Genomic DNA, 19,999 nt, shown 5'->3' on the forward strand with positions numbered 1-19,999 from the left:
AGATGTGCGGGAGGGTGAGAGGATTCACCAGAGACAGAGTGGGGAACAGAACAGGCAGACTGACGAAATACACTGCTAAGGGGAACAGTGGGCAAGACAGGAGAGGTCTGCTGCGCCCTATGGGATTCTCGCTGGCCGGCCGGGATCGAACCTGCGCTGCAGAGGCTGAGCGGACAGCTTCACAATGCAGCGCTCAATGGCCTGCGCCACCAGGGAGGCCCTGTATTTTTATTTTTAATCTCCTGTCTTGCCTTTGAGTTGGTTGAAGAGTATTTAAAATCCCCTGCCCCTTTTTGCATATACTCTTTTAATGACATACTTTTTTTAATGGTGTGTTTTGTTCTTTCAATACTTCAGAGATGACAACCTACATACTCATTGGTGCTTTTACATTCTTCAACGTTATTTTCTCTGTACAAAATATTTTCTTCTAGATTCTGTATTTATGGATTCTTGCTGAAGCAGGTTTAGGGGCTGGGTAAGTCTGTTTTGGTTGTTTCTACTCTCATTCTGTTGCTTGTTTTTGTGTCCTTGATTATCCTAGGTTATAATTTTATTACTTGCTCTTAATCTGTAGGACTCCTGAGAGCCTACATTGGGATGCTTTCTTCCAGAACTGCTTGTGCCTGCTTCTGCTCAGTGCCAGGGGATAATTTTAGCTTATTTCAAGGACATCCATTCAATGTGAAAATCATTGTTTCAGTCTACGACCTTTCTTCTATTCACACCTCAGTGCTTTTACTTTAGAGCTTGCCATGCATCAATCTTAAGGAAAGTCCATTACTCTATGCTGTCCAAGTCTGCAGTTCCCAGTCAACTGCAGGAAATGTCTTCACGGGAAGAGGGATTCCTTGGAAAACATCTGGTTCATCATTTTAAAAAAAAGTCACAGCACTGATTTATTGTGTTTACCTAATTTCGTTAGGGCTAGGATGTCAGACCATTACTGAGCCAGTCTTTTCAACCTGCTGCTGCAATAGAACAATGATGTTGGTCTTGTTATACAATCATCTTTTTGCTACATAAATTGATGGAAGAAATAAGTGATGTGTATAATCTTCAACCATATATAAATTTTTAGTTGTGTAGTTATAGCTTTAGACTTGATTGAGTGTGCTGCCACATCATTATTTAATTTGCCATTTTATAGAAGACTACTTTAGATATTTGCATTTTCCTCATACGTTGACATTTTTCCAATTAGGATATCAGTTACTTTGAACTGAATTATGAGATGTGATGTTCAAGTATTTTTAAGATTTTTCTTTATTTTGACCCAAATACCATATTCTGTAGTAAGCAGTGTAAGACAAAATGACACTAAATATGTAAACATATAGTTGTCTAAAAACATAAATCAAGATGCACACATAATATAACCATCTCTATTTGATATCTACGAGAAAGTTTTAATCTGATTTAGAACTCTGGCTAAACAATCAGTCATAGTATAGAACAAAATAAAAAGTGTGAAATTAAAAATTAAAAATTTCGTTTTAGAAAAATGTGGGTCATTATCAATGATTCTTAGCAGGGGATGACTTTGTGCCTTAGGTGATATTGGCACTGTTTGGAAACATTTTTGTTTGTCATGCTGGGTGAGAAGGAGGTAGCACCTAGTGGGTGGAAGCCAGGGATCTTGCTAAACATCTGTAAAGCGCAGTCAGACCCCTGGACAAAAAATGATCTGGTTCCTAATACCAACAGCGTTGAAATTGAGAAACCCTTCTCTGAATAGATTTATCCTTGTGATTTATTGAGATAATAGCAAATTTGATTAAGAATTGTGAGCAAAAAAAAAAAAAAAAATGGAGCTTCCATATGATCCAGCAATTCTACTCTCAGGTATCTACTTAAAGGACACAAAAACATTAATTCAAAAGGACACCTGCACTCCTATGTTTATTGCAGCACTATTTACAATAGGTAAGCTATGAAAACAACCCAAATACCCAAAAATAGATGACTGTATCAAGAAGATGTGGTACATATATGCAATGGAATATTACTCAGCAGTCAAAAAAGATAAACTCATGCCATTTGCGGCAACATGGATGGAGCTTGAAGGGATCATGCTCAGTGAAATAAGCCAGAAAGAAAAAGAAAAATACTGGATGGTCTCACTCATAGCAGGAATTTAGAAAACCCAAATAAGGGATCAGGAAAAAGGCTAATTGTAATAAAGTAAAAATCAAAATCAACAAGCAACTACAAACCAGCGACACACTGCAGGGGGTGGGTTGTGGAGAAGGGAGTAGAATCAAAACAAGGGGGGGTGGGAATTTTATGGGGACCGTAACCAAGATGAAAATGCATACATTGATCAAAAATGAAAAATGACGTGAAAATAAATAAATAATTTGAAAAATATTGTGAGCAAAGACCCAATATTTGGACTGCACAGCAACTAAATAAATGAAGACAAAGCCAGTCTACATATGGTTGGGGATTTTTATTTATTTATTTTTTTTACTTGAAGTAACATTGCATAACAAAATTATATAAGTTTCAGGTTGAATGTCCCCATTTTAGACATAATTAAACAAGGTCAAGCTGATGTTTTCAATATTTACGGTCATTCAGCAAGATGATATCATAGTGAAAAGTTCCTTTCTGAGAGGTGTTCGGCAGCTGTTGCCCCACAGCTGTCTGGACCAGGCTCCCTGTCTAGACCCCTTTTTGGGGAGCAGCATACCCCCTCCCAGACGGAGACAGAGGGGCAGCCCCAACAAAACAACTCCTGCCTTTCCATTTCCTTCATTTCATCTTCTTTCTTGTCTCTCCCTGGACACAATGTTCTAAATCTGTCTAGTACTGTGAGAAAAAGTTACATGCCTCTGTTAAAATAGATCTTTCCTACCTTTCTCTGACAGTTATAAAAAAACCCCACACTGTCTTTTTAGTTTTCTAAAACTCTGTGATGTTTAACTCTAAAAAGAAATTTGAAATGCAGTTTACTTGAAAGGGCTCCTCTAAGGAATGCATTTCATTATGTCCAGCTGAACAGTACTCCTATACAGAGCTCTGCAAGAGACGGCCTTCCATTCGAATTTAAATGTAACATGGACATTAACTTGAATCGATGAGAAATTTCTGCCTCTGCAATTGTGCATTCTTCTCAGAGAATCTTCCGTCGGCATCTATGATTATTTATAGACTGTGTATTTGAGTCTGATCTTTTATAAGAAATGAGAGCCGGGATCTACCTTATGTTCACTTATTTTCATTTTTAAAGACACGGCTTTTAAAAAGATACATATAGTCTCAGTTTTACACTGATTCTCATTCTATCTCCGTTTCTTCTAGGCACTGGCACATCTTCACTTGATAGAATATGTCGGAGAACAGACTGCTTTGCTAATAAAGGTACATTAAATGCTGCAATATTATGTGCTCCAGATACTGTTTCTTTGATTTAAAAAAAAAAAAAAACTGGCAAGAATAGGTCACATTAATTATGTAAAAAAGTACAGCAGGGAACCTATTTTATCCCGTGTAGCCTAGAGATGAAGGAAGACTTTTCCCAAAGAATATATAATTATCCATGCCTGCAGTTTTGCTATTAGCCTTTAGTTAAAACCTGTCCCAAAAGGAGAGCAACAGAGACACCAGTCTGAGCTAGCGAGCGCAGTGGAGGCCCCGCCCCGGGCTCAGCTCCGAGGCCAGGCTGGTGTCACCTGTGTCTGCCCAACCAGACAGTCAGGAACAGGTGTCACTCTGCTCCGCTCTGCTGCCTGGTTGGCACGAGTGTGCCTGGGAATCGCTCCCCTTAGATATTTGTGTACCTGTGGAGGCTTCAATAGGGTCTGGAAAGCCCAGGCTGGTCCTCTTGGCATGCTGGGTCTGCCTTGGTCTCCTTAGGGGTCTGACAAAAGACCCACAGTCCTGCAGTCCCTTCCTAAACTCCCCCATAGACCCTCCATGGGGGAGATTTAGCAGCGCATCTGCCATACATGGTGTCTCATGACCCCTTCCAGATGGTCCCCGAGGACCGGCGCCTCGCGGCCGCCATCGCCCTCATCATCTGGGTCTCAGCCATCGCGTCGTCCCTGATCGACAACATCCCGTTCACGGCGACAATGGTGAGTGGCACATCTCCTCCGGGTGATGAGGTCCCGCTTTTGTCCTGCACACAATTTGGGCTCACCAGAGGATGAGCAAATGGACCCCACCCCTTTGCTGCACTCCCAGGTTTAGAGACAGCTGCGCTGCAGGCCCCGGGCTGAGGGGCAGGCTGGTGCCCAGGGCCCGCAGCTTGGGCGTGGCTTGTCCTGGACTGACTGGTGGTTGCAGGGTGAGCCTGGCTGAGGGCTTCCATCCAGCATGGAATGTTTTTTCATGATTGCTATTATTGTTTTAAACTGGGAGACACCAAACAATAAAGACTGGTCGAAGGCGTTCATCCTCCATGCCCCTTGAGGCAGAAACCCTTCTGGGCAGCCCGCGTGGTTCTGGTGCCTGGCCTGAGCAGGGTTTTGACTTCTCTGTGTGGTCCTGGCCCCATCCAAGATTGGGGATACACAGTAGAGGCCTTTTGCAGCACTGATGAGCCCCATTCCTGCTGTATCTTCAGACACCACAGCCGCTCAGTGTAGGTCTGGAGTGTGAATTCCTGGCATACCAAAGGAAAGGCGGGGATGGGGGTTTGCCCAAGGCAGCCTGGCTCCTGTCTCAGACAGCTGCCCTGTGAGAACCCTCTTCAGGCTGGTCTCTACCTGGGAAGGAGTTTTTTCTGTTGTGACTGTGAGGGCGGCCGCCATCAGCTGGCCCCTAAAGGAACAGAGCAGGGAAGCTGGCGGCGAGGAGGAGGGAGGCCAACACTAGTTGGGCCTCAGGCTGACCTGGGACTGTCACTCACCCATCGCCTGGCTTCACTGTGTCTGCCCAGGGTGACTCAAGATCCCTTGCTATTGTTTCGTGGTCTGGTTTTGGTCATTCTGAATGAATTCTCTGGCTGTTCTTTTTTATCTCATGAAGTACTGAATTGGAGAGGGAGGGCGAATGCTGTCGAGTGCCCGCGGGCAATGTCCTCACTGTGGCTGGAGCCTGGACATCTGGGGCAGCGTCACCTCTCAGGCCAGCGGAGGCGGCTGGGCCTGTGTTCCTGGGATGCTGGTCAGCTGGCACTTGTGTCCCATTCTCACTCAGGTGAAATTGTTTCTATAGAATCCACCAGACCTGTCACTCTGCCCCGAGCTTACCCTGTCACACTCTCCCCCAAATTCTCCAAGTCTGCCTTTCTTGCAGGGTTGTTGATGGAAGAGCCTGTGTCACTTGTCTCTTCAAGATGCAAAGGGGGTGGGGAGAGTGAATTTCTTTCACCTTCTGCCTTGGAACTGAGTGTGCTCCTTGGAACAAGGAGCTCCTGAAACAGAGCTCCTTGAAGCTTCCTTCAGTGGCCCCTAAATGCCTTCTCCTCCTCAGCACTTCTTGTATTCCTGAGCAAGGTCTTGCTTGAACTCTGAGGTCCCGGGTACTTTGCACTCGACTCAGTGGAGGCTGAGTGATTGTTAGGATGCTCTGGAGCTTCAGTCTCTGATTTGCATTCGTGTCTTTATTCTCCAGCATGTGCCTGACACCAAGAAGGTATTTAGCAAGTGTTTGCAAAAGAATTGGAAATAATAGATGCAGTAGATGAATTTTCCCTAAGGAATGTTTCCCTCATGTCACTCTTGGCTCTCATCCTCTCTGGACCTGTTACTGTTTGTAGGGAGGGAAGTTGTACCCCCAGTGTCCTCAGGGTCACAGACAATGTTGTTACCTAGCAAGGGCTTGCTGCCTGGCTGACAAAGAAGCCAATACTATGACATGGGCTTTTGAGGAGAGATAGAATTTATTGTGAAATCAACTGGAAAGGACACAGAGACAAGGCTCAAATCTGTCTCCCTGATCTGGGGGCCAAGATTGTTTTATAGGAGTAGAGGAAGTTATGGACTTGGGAATTTAATTGGTCAGGCATGAGCTGGTTCCTATAGGAACGTCTCCTCCAGGTAACCTGACCCTTCCTGTTGAGGAACCTTCTACCCCTAAATGCAGTCCAGCTACTCTGTGGGTTTTATGTTGGTGAGAGTCCCTCATGTTTAACTTTATTCTTTTCCTGAAATGAACTGGAAACCCGAGAATATTCTGTGGAAATACTATTGGGTCAATAAAGAGGTAGACTTGCTTAGGACACAGCTCTGACCAAAGTCATTGGCCAGCTCAACAAGACATTCATGGAAATTTAACAGGTAAGAAAACTTGATTAAAAAGTGTCAAGGAGGGTCTCCTTGGTGGCGCAAGGGGTTAAGCACCACACTATGAGGCAATCAGAAACCTCTGCAGCACGAGTTCAATCCCTGACCGGCCAGGGAGCAACCCACATGGCGCAGCAGACCTCTCCTGTCTTGCCCGCTGCTCCCCTCAGCAGTGTATTTCAGTCAGTCTGCCTGTTCCGCTCCCCACTCTGTCTCTGGTGAATCCTCTCACCCCCCCGCATCTCTGGCCTGTACCCCAGCTCTTGTATGCATAAATAAATAAATATTTAAAAAAAAAGTGTCAGAGAGCTGAAAGATGTGGTCACCATTTCTAACAACCACAAGTGCTGTCAAACCAAACACACACAGTGGGTCTCATGGAGAGACTGAGGCAGTGTATCCTGATGAGGTTGTGAGGGGTCCACTCAGAATGCTTTCATTGGAAAATTTGGGCATCATTCCAAGGAAGTGAGTTTGAGACAAAACCTCTTCTTGGGCCACGTCTTTTTCCCAAAGTGTGTCTTTAATTTGGGGGTGTTGCTCTTCCATGCATCCTGTCCTCTGGGAGCCAAGAGCTGCAGGTAGGAAGCCTGTTCACATTTTTCCTGCTATTTCTCTTCTTTCATGGTTTGAGAACAACACCACATGATTCAGGAACTGCCAGAGACTTAGTTAATAACTGACAGGATCATGCTATTGAATTTTTGCTTATCTCACAGTGTTCAGAGTGGAAGGGACTAGATCGTAGATGGGTTTATCTCTCCAAGTCAGCTGGACAGGGCTTTAGTGAAAATCCTGACATAAGCCACACAGCCCTTTGGAGAGTACCCCAGGGCTTTTGGGGATTATATTTACACTTTGAAGTTTTCCCTATCCCTCTGTGTTGGGCCCACCTCTTCATTTTGACCTTTTCTTATCTTCAGAGATGACATAATGAAGCCATATTTCACATCATGAGACTGTTTTAATATTGATATTTCGTCAGTGTGTAGTGATCTCAGAACAGATGGGGAGAGTCTGAGCAGGAAGCTTCACTCAGGCGCCAGGGCTAATTCCTCACTTCCTTGGGGCAGAAGCGCCCGAGGGGTGAGGCCGTGGGAGCACTAGAGGTCTTGGTTGATGGCTCCCCATCAACAGGTATGGAAACATTTCGGTGACAAGTACTTCCATCCAGGGAAATGCCTTTGACATCCGCCTCCTCTCCTTTCTCTTCCCCCTTCTACAGTTGACAGGGAGCTGTGGCCACAGCTGAACCCAGACCTGCTTTTGTGGGCGCTGTGCATAGACCTATGTGTGCTGCCCCCCAAATTGTGTCGGAAACCTGAAATCCATTGCTAATGATTGAGAACTCCCTGGCAGTCCTTCTCCATTTAAACCTTATCTTTTCCAGCCTCATTTGCTTGAGCAGGAAGAATTCTTAGGCAATTTTCAAGTTAAAATGTGATTATTCCTGTCCTGGATGTTGAATTCAAAGGCTGGTAATTTATGCACATAATTTTGTGGGTTTTCTCCACTGACTTCTCGATACTCATCATTATCTGTGTTATCATTCAGCCTCCTCCGTGTGCAAGTCATTTTTTTAAAAGACTGGTTTCTTCTTCATCTTCCTCCTCCTGATTACCTTGCTGGGCCCTGCTACCACATACCCTCCAGGAGGTGCTGAGACAGAGAGCAGCCTATTATCACCCCTGACACGGGAACCCCTAGTTCAGAATGGCAAGAGTCAAGCAATTCCCATCCACTTTTGCTTTTTTAACTTAATCTCATTTTGCCTTAACTCATCTTTTCCTTATACTTTCAGGAGCAAAGTAATGTGGAGAGTCGCTAGGTCCAGTGGACTGTGCTTCGTTTTAATAACATGAACACATTTAGAAATTGACAGCTCGGGTTCTGGAGGAGGAGGACTTGGGCTTGAATCCCAGCTTTACCACCGTGTAAGCAAAGAAAGCACTAGCCTTATAGAAGCAGACACACAGCAGCCTGGAGCCTCCCTCAGCCAACCTTCGTTTGGAGGGCTCCTGTAGTGCATTAACTGCAGGCTCACAGGTTGTGTGGATGCAAATCTGCCTAAGTGGTGGGTGCATAGCTCTCAGGAGAACCTCCTCTTTGGCATGGGGAGCAGCCTTGGAAGGGTCCTGCAGTACAGGGTTAGGGTCGTCCATGTCTCAAGCCTTCCATGGCTTGGGGACTGGCCTCACACCACTCAGCACCTCAGGGAGCTGTGGCACATTTATTTATTTATTTTTTTAAGATTTATTTATGCAAACAAGAACTGGAGTACAGGCCAGAGGTGCGGGGGGTGAGAGAGTGGGGAGCAGAACAGGCAGATTGACTGAAATACACTGCTGAGGGGAGCAGCGGGCAAGTTAGGAAAGGTCTGCTGCGCCATGTGGGTAGCTCCCTGGCCAGGGATTGAACTCATGCTGCAGTGGCTGTGGACAGTTTCATAGGCTGCGTCCTAAACCCTTGCACCACCAGGGAGGCCCTGTGGCACATTTAGAAGACCAGCTGCCCAAGTGAGTAATCGTGACATGTCCCACAGACAGAGGACAGCAAACAGACCTGGGAGGGCCCATTAACAGAAGACTACTGGACAGTTCTCTAGATTTGAGTGTCCAAGGGTAAGAGCTTTGCCTGGGGTAGTTGGCAGGTATTAACAGCAGGCAGACAGCAGCAAGAGTGTAAGGCATAGGCAGATGCATAGTGACCCCAGTGATGGGTGTAGAGGGACTACAGGTATGATGGAGGCAAGGTGGACAGGTGTGGTGGGTGCAGGGAGAGGAGGTGTCCTGGATTACTGGGAGGACAGGTAGGTACAGAAGGGAGACAGGTGAAGTGAGTGCAGAGGGAGGGCAAGTAAGATGGGTGTGTATGTTGGTACATTTGATGGGTTCTGAAGACCCCAAGGCAGTGCTCATTTCTTCATTTTTTTTTGTTCTTCTGCCCCTCGGGCCTGCTCATTTCAATGTCCTCCCTTCAGGTTTGCTGATTCTTTTTTTCTGTCTGCTCTTAAACTTCTCTTTCATTTCAGTTATTGTGCTTTTTAGCTCTAGAATTCTGTTTGATTCTTTTTTAATTTATTTTTATAACTGATATTCTCATTTGGTTTGTATATCATCTTCCTGATTTTATTTAGCTGTTTGTAGTTTTCTTTAACTCATTGAACTTATGTAAGATAGCTGATTTAATCTTTTGTTTTTTTTTTTTAAGGATTTATTTATTTATGCAGAACTGGGGTACAGGCCAGAGGTGTGGATGGTGAGAGGATCCACCAGAGACAGAGTGGGGAACAGAACAGGCAGACTGACTGAAATACACTGCTGAGGGGAGCAGCGGGCAAGACAGGAGAGGTCTGCTACGCCATGTGGGTAGCTCCCTGGACAGCCAGGGATGAAACTCATGCTGCAGGTGCTGCGGACAGCTTCACAGTGCTGCGCTCAACCCCTTGCACCACCAGGGAGGCCCAGACTGATAACTCTTTTGTTTGGACTTCAGGGATAGATTCTGTCAAATTCTTTTCTCCCACTGTGACTGGGCCACACTTTCCTTATTTCTTTGCGTGTTTCGTATTTTTGTTGTTGTTGACAATGAGGCATTTTGAGTATTATGTTGTGGTAATTCTGGAAATCTGTTTCTCTCACTCCTTGGAGATTGTTAAATTTTTCCTTTTGAAGGCTGGAGTCATCATTTATGACTTTTTCAAAATTTTCTTTTGCAAAGTTTATATTCCTTGTTGTATGTGTTGTTGAAGTTTCTCTTTCATTTTTTTCTACAGTCAACCAGTATCTTGAAAAAAGATGACCCTAAGTGTTTAGCTCCCCAAATGGGGTGGGGGTGGGGAGAAAAGTACTGTCTTTTTAAATCCTCTGAAGCTGGTGCTTCAGCACTTGGGGATAGAAACAGTGGCCAGATTCTATGCTAGCCTCTAGGTGACCAAAAGCAAAGATTAGCAATCAATACATGGAACCCTGGCTTTTGGAGGACAAGGTCCATACCATCTACTGTGGTAGCTGCAAGTTGCACCCTAAATGGAGCCTGCTGCCCTCAGGACGCAACCACAGGGCTGGGAGATGGAGAATGGCAGGCACTGCAAGAAGGCCAAAATTTGTCAAAAATTAACAGTCTCTTTATTAATCCCTGCTGATTCAGGAAGGGCTCGGTTATACTCCAGACTTCTGATAAAGTTATTGCGATGGGTTGAATTGTATCTTGACTAAAGATTTGTTGAACTGTTACCCACAAATCCCTCAGAATGTGACCTTGCTTGAGATCATGTTAAACTTAGGGTTGGTCCTGGTCCAGTGTGACTGATGTCCTTAGAAAAAAAGGGGAATTTGGACACAGAAGCAAGCATGCAAAGAAGGAAGGCAGTGTGAAGACATGTGGGGAGAAGACCCCCATGTGACTGGAGTGATGTGTCCTAAGCCAAGGAACACCGAGGACCGCCGGTGACACAGGGTGCTAGAAGCAGCAAGAAGGATCCTTCTGTTGAGCAATCAGCAAGAACATGGCCACGCGTGGTTCCAGACTTCCAGTTTTCAGGACTGTGAGATAATATATTTGGGTTGCTTCAGGCCATCCAGTATTTGGCACTTTGTCACAGCTGTCCTAGAAAATGTATACTTCAGACAGTTCCCCACAGCTCGGTGACTGTGTAGGTCAGGTTCAGGGTGACTGCACGCAGGGCTCAGAAAAGCAGCTTAGCACAGTGCCCCTCGTGTGGTTTGGGTTCAGAGAACTGACTTGGCCACTCACGAGACCTCCTCCTCTCCCCGCCTCCTTCTCCTTATCTTGTCAGGAACAAGCTCACTGAGGGACTTTTGAGGATTCAAAAGATGATACATGTATGAAGTTAGTGTGGGCTGTGGCCATTGTGGGACTCGTGAATGCAGGTGAGATAGTTGTGCCCCCAAGCCCTGGCGGGCATCTTCACAGCCTTACCTCCTTTATGAGCCACAGCAGCAGCTAGGCGAGCTGAGAAGGACAAGCTGTGTCTGGAAACCAAGACATAGCAATGGACCAAAACTCACAGTATTGTGGATTCTAGAGCTCCCTCGGGGCTCCTTTTGAATAACCCGTGCTCTTTACCATTTGCTGAAAAAGTGATTTGGATTTTGCAAGTCATTCAAGTACTGGCAGCTAATCCGGGCTCCCGCGGATGTGGTGTCAGCGTCCTCTCCCTCCACAGATCCCCGTGCTCCTCAACCTGAGCCAGGACCCTGAGGTCAGCTTGCCTGTGCCGCCGCTCATGTATGCCCTGGCCCTCGGTGCCTGCCTGGGAGGTAAGGGGGTGCTGATGCATGGTTGGGGGTGTGTGTGTCGGATAGAAAGTACATTAAGGAGAATGTAGATATTTCCTGAGTGAAAACCCATCTTCAACTTTGACTGGAGGGATTCCGGAATTATTCAGTTCCTTTGTAAAACCTGTCACTTTCCACAGTACAGATGGCCCCTGACGTTCCAAGCCCTGGTCGAGGATGGTCATTATTATTATTATCATTATTTTCTTAGTTTTATTTTTTAATTTATTTAATTTATTTTTTAATATTTTTTTTTACATCATTGTTCATTTTTAAACAATGTTTGCTTTACTGACTCCTCCCGGCTACTGTGCTCCACACCACACCTTGCCGAGTGGCTTATGATTAGAAGTAGACTCTGACTCAGGTGCTGTCCTCAGCTGCAGCTCCTTCTTGCCTCTCCCTAAGGAATGAGGCAAGGGTGGGGGTGCAGCAAATGGTGCACTCAAAGGCAGAGACTGTAACCTGTGAGAAAGAAGACAGATTGAAAAATAATATTTGTTTCAAGGGAGGTGTCATCCTTGGAGAAATTGAAAAGTGAATTAGAGAAAGTGTCAGGAGGGACTAACCTCTGGTGAGCAAATATAGGGCTGCAGACGTGATGGTCTCAGAGGGAGCTGTGTAGAGTGCCTCTCACACTTAGGAGCCTAATCCCCTTCGGGAACACAAGAGGATTGTGAGATCCTTAGATAAATACATCAGATGCATCTTAAGTTTTTATTCTTACATCCAGGCACTCTTAGATAACCCAGCTTTCTTTGTTCTTTGCTTGATGTCTAGCTATTCAATCAATAACTTTCTGGTTAGTCCATCTCCTTGTTTGTAAAGAGGGATTAATGTCATCCTGTGAAATGTCTATGACTTTAGAGACGGTTAATTCACCTAGTTCAGCAATGAGACCTCCAGCTTACGAGATTGCAGACCTGTTCAAATGACCCCCATTAAGAACCAGCCTTGGGAAAAGCATACACTGCATTCTTAGCTTCCTTTAACACTGGTGATAGAAACGGAATCCAAAGACCTGGAAATGCATCCTCTGGGTGGGATTTTGTTCATTCAGCCTCCATAAGCATCTCTTAGTACCTGACAGTGTGGTCTTGAGTGGGGGAGACCGTCTCTGAGCTAAGGTAACCCCAGAGGCAGAGGCGTCCTCACATGGCCATCTACGGCGATGACGCATATATTCCCACCAATGGTGCAGTGGGGATCCTCTTTCTCTGTATCCTCTCCAACACTTTTTGGGGTGTCTTTAATGTCAGTTTTAATCAGTTCTAAGTGTCCAGTTCAGTGGCATTCAGTGCATTCACATTGTTTCGCAACCATCCCCACCATCTTTGGAACTTTTTTATCATCCCAAACTGAAAGTTCGATGAAAACATAACTCCTTATTCCATTAGGATTTGATGTTTTGAAGAGCGTCTTAAATAGAAGTTTTAAGTTGTCTTAAGAAATGTCATTTGCTTTGTGAGTTGGATATGATTTAGTAGTTTGAAACAAACAAACAAAAATCTTCCCTGGTTTTATTTCTCAGTACTTTTTGGTTGCTCTTTCTACTGAGAGCTAAGAAAAATTCAGATACATCTTAAGAAAAAATCGTCTTAGCCCAGGTTTCTAGGAAGCAGAAGTTTGTATGTTCAAGTTTGATCAGGAGGTGCCGTCCTAATGCAGGGAGACTGAGGGAAGAAAGGAGGCAGGGCAGAGAGGAGAGAAAGCACGTACATGGCATTTTTCCAAATAGTAGCTTCCAAAGAAAGCAAAGCCAGTTTTGAGTCAGGTGGGGCATTGATGAGATGGGTCCTGTGGAATTGTTGTGCCTAGGAAGGCAGGAAGGAAGGGAGAGATTTCTCAGTTATTTCCACAAGGTCTCAAGTCTCTCATGGGTCAAAGTCAGGGCCTTCCGAGTCCAGTTAGGGAGTGGAAGGTGACATTGTTCTCAACACAGCAGAGAACAAACAGCATGAGCTGCAAAAGCCATGGTTTACGAAAACTGAAATAATCCATGAAAGAGATTCTGGAAGTCTCCTCTAGGGGGCTTCTCCTCAAGTGGAGAAACCTCGAGGATGATGTGACCGTGAGGTTAGAGAGTCCACACGTCTGCCTGTGCGCTGTGTTCCAGAAGACTCAGAGGCGACACCGTGCTTGGAGGCTAGAAGGAGGCAGCCGTGAAGGGGACAGCTTACCCGCTGGGCTTTGTCCTTAGTGCATCTCCTCCTGCTCTGCTCTTACCCCTTGTCCCGGCTCCCTCATGCCTCACACTGTAGACAGCCCCAGACGTGTGTCTAGTGGTTGCTGGTCCTCCGTGGACAGTTTTCTCCTGGGTGGTGTGTGCACAGGTGTCAGCACTGAGCCCTCTGGGCGGCACCTGGTTGGTCCACCCCTGCACTCTGACCTCTGTGGCAGGGGATAGAAGATGCTGGCCGGCTTCTGCAAACACACCCACCCCCCTTGACCAGCCACTGTGTCGGTGCCAGCCTGGGACCACACCCTCCCCACGTAGCCTCCCTCGTGTATCCATGTGCACCTTCTCTCCTCGCGAAGGGCTGCTGTGCTGCTGTCCAAAGGGCATTTTAATTCCCAGTTGTTTGCATCCATCTTTTCAGCTACAGAAATGTGCTCCTGGCAGGAGTGGGTCCTGGAGTCCCAAGGAAGGCGATCCCGAGACTCTATTCCATGGTTCTGAAGATGCATGTCCTCGCCTATGTTGTAGGGGTCGTACATTTTCCTCTAAACATATATGTCACCACATCCCAAGGAGATGTGCCCTTCCTCCTTCTATCACAGGGCAAAGACTAGTCCAGTCCCTAAATGAAGATGATCATTATAAGCCCCAAATTTATTTTCTGGTTGTTGTTTTTTTCCTTCAGATATTTGCAAAGCAGTCACTTGGATAGTGCCTGTAAATAGCAATCATCATATCAAAAGCTTGTGATAGGACCCGAATTACAGAACAAAAGAGGACAGCAGTTTGCCACCAAGATAAAGCTGAGATTTTTGTCTTTAAAATTTTTGATTCCAGGTAATGGGACGCTGATTGGAGCTTCAGCAAACGTGGTTTGTGCAGGGATCGCCGAACAGCATGGATATGGGTTCTCTTTCATGGATTTTTTCAGGTACTTCAAACACTCATTAAAATTTCTGTTTGTATAGTTTCTATGCTTACTTCATAATAATAAAAAAGAGGCAATGCAAATGCATACTGCCAGACACTAAGATAAGCTTGTTTTTAACATTAGTGAGATTTTGGCGTAGGTGGGGTTAGGTCAGAGAAGAAACATTAAACAAATGTTTGGGATTAGCTTTGTAACACAGAGATTGACTCATGGGTTCTGAATGACTCACATGGAGCCAAGGGGTCAGGAAATGGTTGTGGGCTGCTGGATATTTGGAAAATTCCAATGGGAACTGGTGTTGTGGCTATCCAGGCTGAGGGTGCAGGACCCAGCTGGGTTGTCTTGCACAAAAGCCCCTACTTGAATGGGCCCAGAGATATTGTAGTCTGGGGCCCGGGAACAGGGTGTTCCCTGTGTGGGCACTTCCAAGAGGACAGCAGAGAAGAGGCCTGGGGTAGGGGTGCTCCTGCTCAAAGGGGCTGGCACTGCTCTGTATCTCACCTCCCTGCATGCTTGTATTTTCTTGCACTCTGCATGGTGGAAGCTGGTGAGCGTGCTGCAGTTGGTGGTTCATGTAAAATGGTGCTCCAAGATGAGCTTAATACACACGTGGTCTTGATCAAAGTTTCTGTTGAAGTTCATAAACTGTCACCTTACAGTTGTATTGCAGCGATGGTTCTAAAAGCCAGCTCCATTAAGGATTTGCATCAGCTGCTCTGGCTGAGTGCAGAGCCTCCTGCCCTAGGCCCTGTGCTTCTGCAGGGCTCTGCTTCCTGGGCTGCACTTGGGGACAGAGCCCTGCCGGGTGAGGAACAACATTGGCCTCTGTGATTAATAAAACCCTGGCTTTTGCAGACTTACTCCACCGGCCATTTCCACTGTTCACGAGTGGTTAGTGATGTTTGACAATTTTGCTGCAACAATGATTTGAATGACACTCCTGGAGACTCGGGTGTGGGAAGCAGGCACTTGGCTGGAGAGCGAGCCACTGGGGCACTGAACGTGCACCTCTCAGTGGGACTCTGGGTACAATATTAACCACCCCCTCCCCAACTCCCTCTCCCCAAAGACAGGATCCAAAACTCAGTACTGAGCCAATTTCTTCCTGTTCAGACTCTCGTCTGCCCCTGCAGAGTAGAAAAGGAATAATCCTGTCACTTAAATAAGAATTCTTTTGATGAGAACAGTGTTCAATACAGAAAATGTAGTAATGGCCTTAGCAAGCAACTCACCGCACACCATCGCCTTGCCTTTGCTCTGTGGTCAGTGAGGGTGCGGCCCCAGACTACAGCTGAGAAGGGCGGTGCAAAGACGTGTGGTCTGGAGGGGCAGCAATAAAAGGCACAAACTTGGGCCCAGTGGCCACAGGACTGTGTCTTCTGGATGGACTCCCCATTTCCTGCAGAGCTGAAGCTGTCATTCAGATGCCCCTGGCCGCCTCTTCAGCCTGCTGGCAATCGTGAGCCGGGCCCCAGACTCTCATAGTCATTTAGCAACACTGGTCGGTGTCCTTAGAATCCTCGCGGGGAAGGATTGGTGTCCGTGCTGCTCAAGACAAGCGTGGGGACTGGGGTTCAGATGCTGTGGGTGAAGCACCAGAAGATTGGGCTTTTCAAGTAAGCCTTGCATTTCTATGCCACTACTCAACCCGTGTGCAGAGTACAGTGGTGAAAACCTAGGATATAATTTAGTGACTTGGTGGCCTCAGAAAGCTTGGGGCAAGGTCAGATGTCTCCTCCCAAAACTCATGAGCTGATGGTCTTATGATTTGAATCCATTTCTTAGATGGAGAAAAAATGCCTCAGTAGTTTGTGGTCAAGAACCACGTCTTCCCTGCCTTCTTCACTCCCTGTTTCCTTCCTTCCTTCTTTCTTTTTGTGGTAACATTGATTTACCACCCTGTGTGTGATTCAGGGTCACATCCTTCAGATATATGTCCCCACACCACACCCAGCACAAGACGCCCATAGTTCTCTACCACAGTCACTGGGCCCCTCCTCACTTTGCTCTCCCTCATCCCCACCTGCTCTGACTGTAGCCTCATTTCTAAAGTCAGATTTCTAGGGTTGATTATTGGTTTGGTTTTGTTGACCCTTTGTTTTGTTTCTCTATATCTCACGCATAAGTGAGACTATCTGATATTTGTCTTTCTCCTTCTGACTACTTTCACTTAGCACATTCCCTTCCAGTTCCACCCAGCTTGCCGCAAAAGAGCCGTGTCTTTTTTCTATCAGGTTCCTGTTCTGCTTTTTCTTATCAGGTCCTTGCTGCTTGGAAATCAGAGCAGTTGTCTCAGAAAATGGGTGTCTAATTGTTGTACGAACCTCATTTGCATAAAGTTCTTAGCTTGTAGTTGCTAGTGTACTAAATTGACTTTATCTACCACATTAAAACATTTCTGTCCTTGAAAGGTGTCTTCTTTGAAACACCTTGCAAAAATTGACTTCCTACTTAATTAAAAAAATACTATTTTGGACTATATAAATAGGTGTCTAAAAGAAAAGGTCTGAAAGAATAAAATATAAAGGTGAATTAGTATCCAGAGATTCCCCATCATAAGTTGGTGTGCTTTCTTACATTCTCCCCCCCGCCATATAATACATATAGATATAACAAAAACTTTTAATCACATTATGTCTTATCTTTTCATGATACATTGTATTACCAGGCTGTTTACTATTCTTCCAAAATAGAATATATTTAGATTACACCAGGTGGATATTTTATTATTTTATCTTTGTCTGCCGTTTAGGTTACTTCCTTTTCTTTGTTATAATCAATCTATGATGAATGTATTTATAGATAAAATAGATAAAACTTTGTCTTATTCTTGGTAATTGGAGATAAATTTCCTAAAATACACTTGCTGGCTGAGAGAACAATGTTTTAAGAATCCAGATACATATTGACAAGCTGGCATCCAGAAACATCGCTCTGCCACCCACAACTCTTATTACAATATTCAAAACACTCACAGATCATCTGGCAAGTGAACAATACACTCACGTTTTGTTTTAATCAATTCCACGGAGATTACGCTCTTATATAAGTATTGGAGATTTGCATCGCTTATCTTGCAAACTTTCTATTCATATCCTTTGTCTATGTCTCCCCGCTAAGAGATTTGAATTTTTCCTATTTTTTGAAGCTCTCCTTCCATTAAAAGCAGTCAGTTTTGGTATGTATATTATGACGATTTTTTTAGTTTATTTTTGTATTTTAAACTTTGCAAGGGGTTTTTAGATACTCTGTAGTCAAAATTATGTTTCTTGCTATGATCTTACCTCTGGTTTTATACTTAGGAGTGTCTTTTCTATCTCCAAACAGACAGACTTACCTGCATTTCCCTTAGATTTTTCTGGTTTTATTTGAAAATTATTTAATCAACCTTTTTTCTTTCAAGAAAATTGTAGATTCTCTTGTGGTTTTAAGAAAGAACACAGGGAGATCTTATGTATCTTTATGCAGATACCCCTCAACAGTAAATTCTCGAAAAAAATGATAGTACGACATCACCACCAGGTATTGACATAAGTGTCATAGGGCTAAAGAAGAACCTCACCAGGATCCCCGCCCCTCACACCAGCACACCGTCCTTAAGCTCTGCAATCTCTAATTTCATCTGCATTATCTAAAATGTTCTCATTTCAAAAATGTTATATAAACAAAATCATATGATATGTGACCTTTTTGGTTTGGTTTTTATCACTCACCATTATTGCCTGGTGATTCTTCCAAGTTGTTTCATGTCAATATTTTGTTCCTTTTCATGCAATCCATGGGATGCACCACAGTTTGTCTCATGCACCACATGGATTTACTGCAGTTTGTTTCATAATTCACCCATTGGGGAACCTCGGGGTTATTTCCAGTTGAGCCCATTCTGAACAAAGCTGCTGTGACATTCATGTACAGGTTTTGAATGTAGGTTTTCATTTCTCTGGGATAAATGCCAGGAGTGAAATTACTGAGTCATATGGTAAGTGCATGGTTAATGTTTAAAGTATTGTCAAATCAAATTATTTTCCAGAGTGCTGTGCCATTTCATATTCCCACATGTGATATGGGAGAGATCTAGGCTCTGTATCCTCTCCAGCATCAAGGGTTGTCATGATTTTTCTAAGTGTGTACTGATATTTCTTTGTGATTTTAATTGGATTTCCCTAATGGCTAATGATACCAAACCTCGCTTCATGTTCTTATCTGTCATCTGTATATCCTTTCCTGTGAAGTGACTCTCTATGTCATTTAGGGGTGTCTCTTTTAAACAGTATATTGTTGGGTCTTGCTTAGTCATCAGAACAAAATTTTTTAAATTGATGAGTTCACATTTATTGATAAGGCTCACATTTGCCACATGATTTAATGATATAGCTATGTATATGATGCTTTTCTTTAGTTGCGTGTTTCTCCATATTTTTTTTTCTCTTTTATTTTCTAACAGGGTGCTTCTCTTTTCCTCATACCTTATCAAATGTCTTTAGTCCTCTATTTTCTTTTCTTTTTAAAAAAATCCAGAGAAATTATTGCCTTGATGTTTTTTTTTTTATATTTTTAGTGACACAACAATAACTTACACCATTACATAGGTTTCAGATGTGCAGCCTTATAAATCAGGATCTGGGGCCTCCCCTGGTGGCGCAGCGGTTGAGTGCTGAGCTGTGAGGCTGCCTGCAGCTTCTGTGGCACTGGTTCGATCCCCGGCCGCCGGCGAGGGTCCCACATGGCGCGCAGACCTCTCCTGCCGCCCGCTGCTCCCCTCAGCAGTGTACTTTGGTCCTTCTGCCTCTTCTGTTCCCCGCTCTGGCTCTGGTGAATTCTCTCACCCTCCCGCGCTTCTGACTGTACCCAGTGCTCGTTTAAATAAATAAATAAATCTTAAAAACAAACAAACAAACCAGTATCTGTATATTCTATGTGATGTTCACCAAAAGTCCAGTTTCCATCTATTTTCTAATTTAACCTTGAATATATGGTTTTTTATCTTTAATGGTATCTTTTGATTTCTACCTATTGCCTTTATAACAACTGATATGTTTATTCTACTTTTCTCTTTCCCTCATTTCTTCACTTACTAAGAATTATTTCTACTTTCAAAGCAGAAAACATTTGTATGTTATATTCTACCATCCTCCCCTTGCCTATTTGCTTCAGAACTACAATTAGTTTATTAAATGCTGTTGTCTGTCTTTCTTGCTGAAGTCGCCTTAGTTACTGCTTGATGGTTGAAGTTATTTTTTTTTAAGATTTATTTATTTTTATACAAGAACCAGGGTACAGGCCAGATGAGCGGGAGGGTGAGAGGATTCACCAGAGACAGAGCGGGGAACAGAACAGGCAGACTGATGAAATA

At 44.4% G+C, this 19,999-nt stretch overlaps 1 protein-coding gene across 1 annotated transcript in view; it reads left to right on the forward strand.

The window, feature by feature from the left end:
• The window catches only part of OCA2 (OCA2 melanosomal transmembrane protein), a 168,540-nt gene that overhangs the window by 99,981 nt on the left and 48,560 nt on the right, over positions 1–19,999 (forward strand). Inside the window, exons 19-22 of the mRNA XM_084253372.1 lie at positions 3,307–3,366; positions 3,978–4,082; positions 11,425–11,518; positions 14,553–14,646. Coding sequence (XP_084109498.1) covers positions 3,307–3,366; positions 3,978–4,082; positions 11,425–11,518; positions 14,553–14,646 — 353 coding nt within the window. The remainder of the gene's footprint in view (positions 1–3,306; positions 3,367–3,977; positions 4,083–11,424; positions 11,519–14,552; positions 14,647–19,999) is intronic.

Source organism: Talpa europaea, assembly GCF_964194135.1.
Source record: "Talpa europaea genome assembly, chromosome: 14".
NCBI classification, from domain to species: domain Eukaryota; kingdom Metazoa; phylum Chordata; class Mammalia; order Eulipotyphla; family Talpidae; genus Talpa; species Talpa europaea.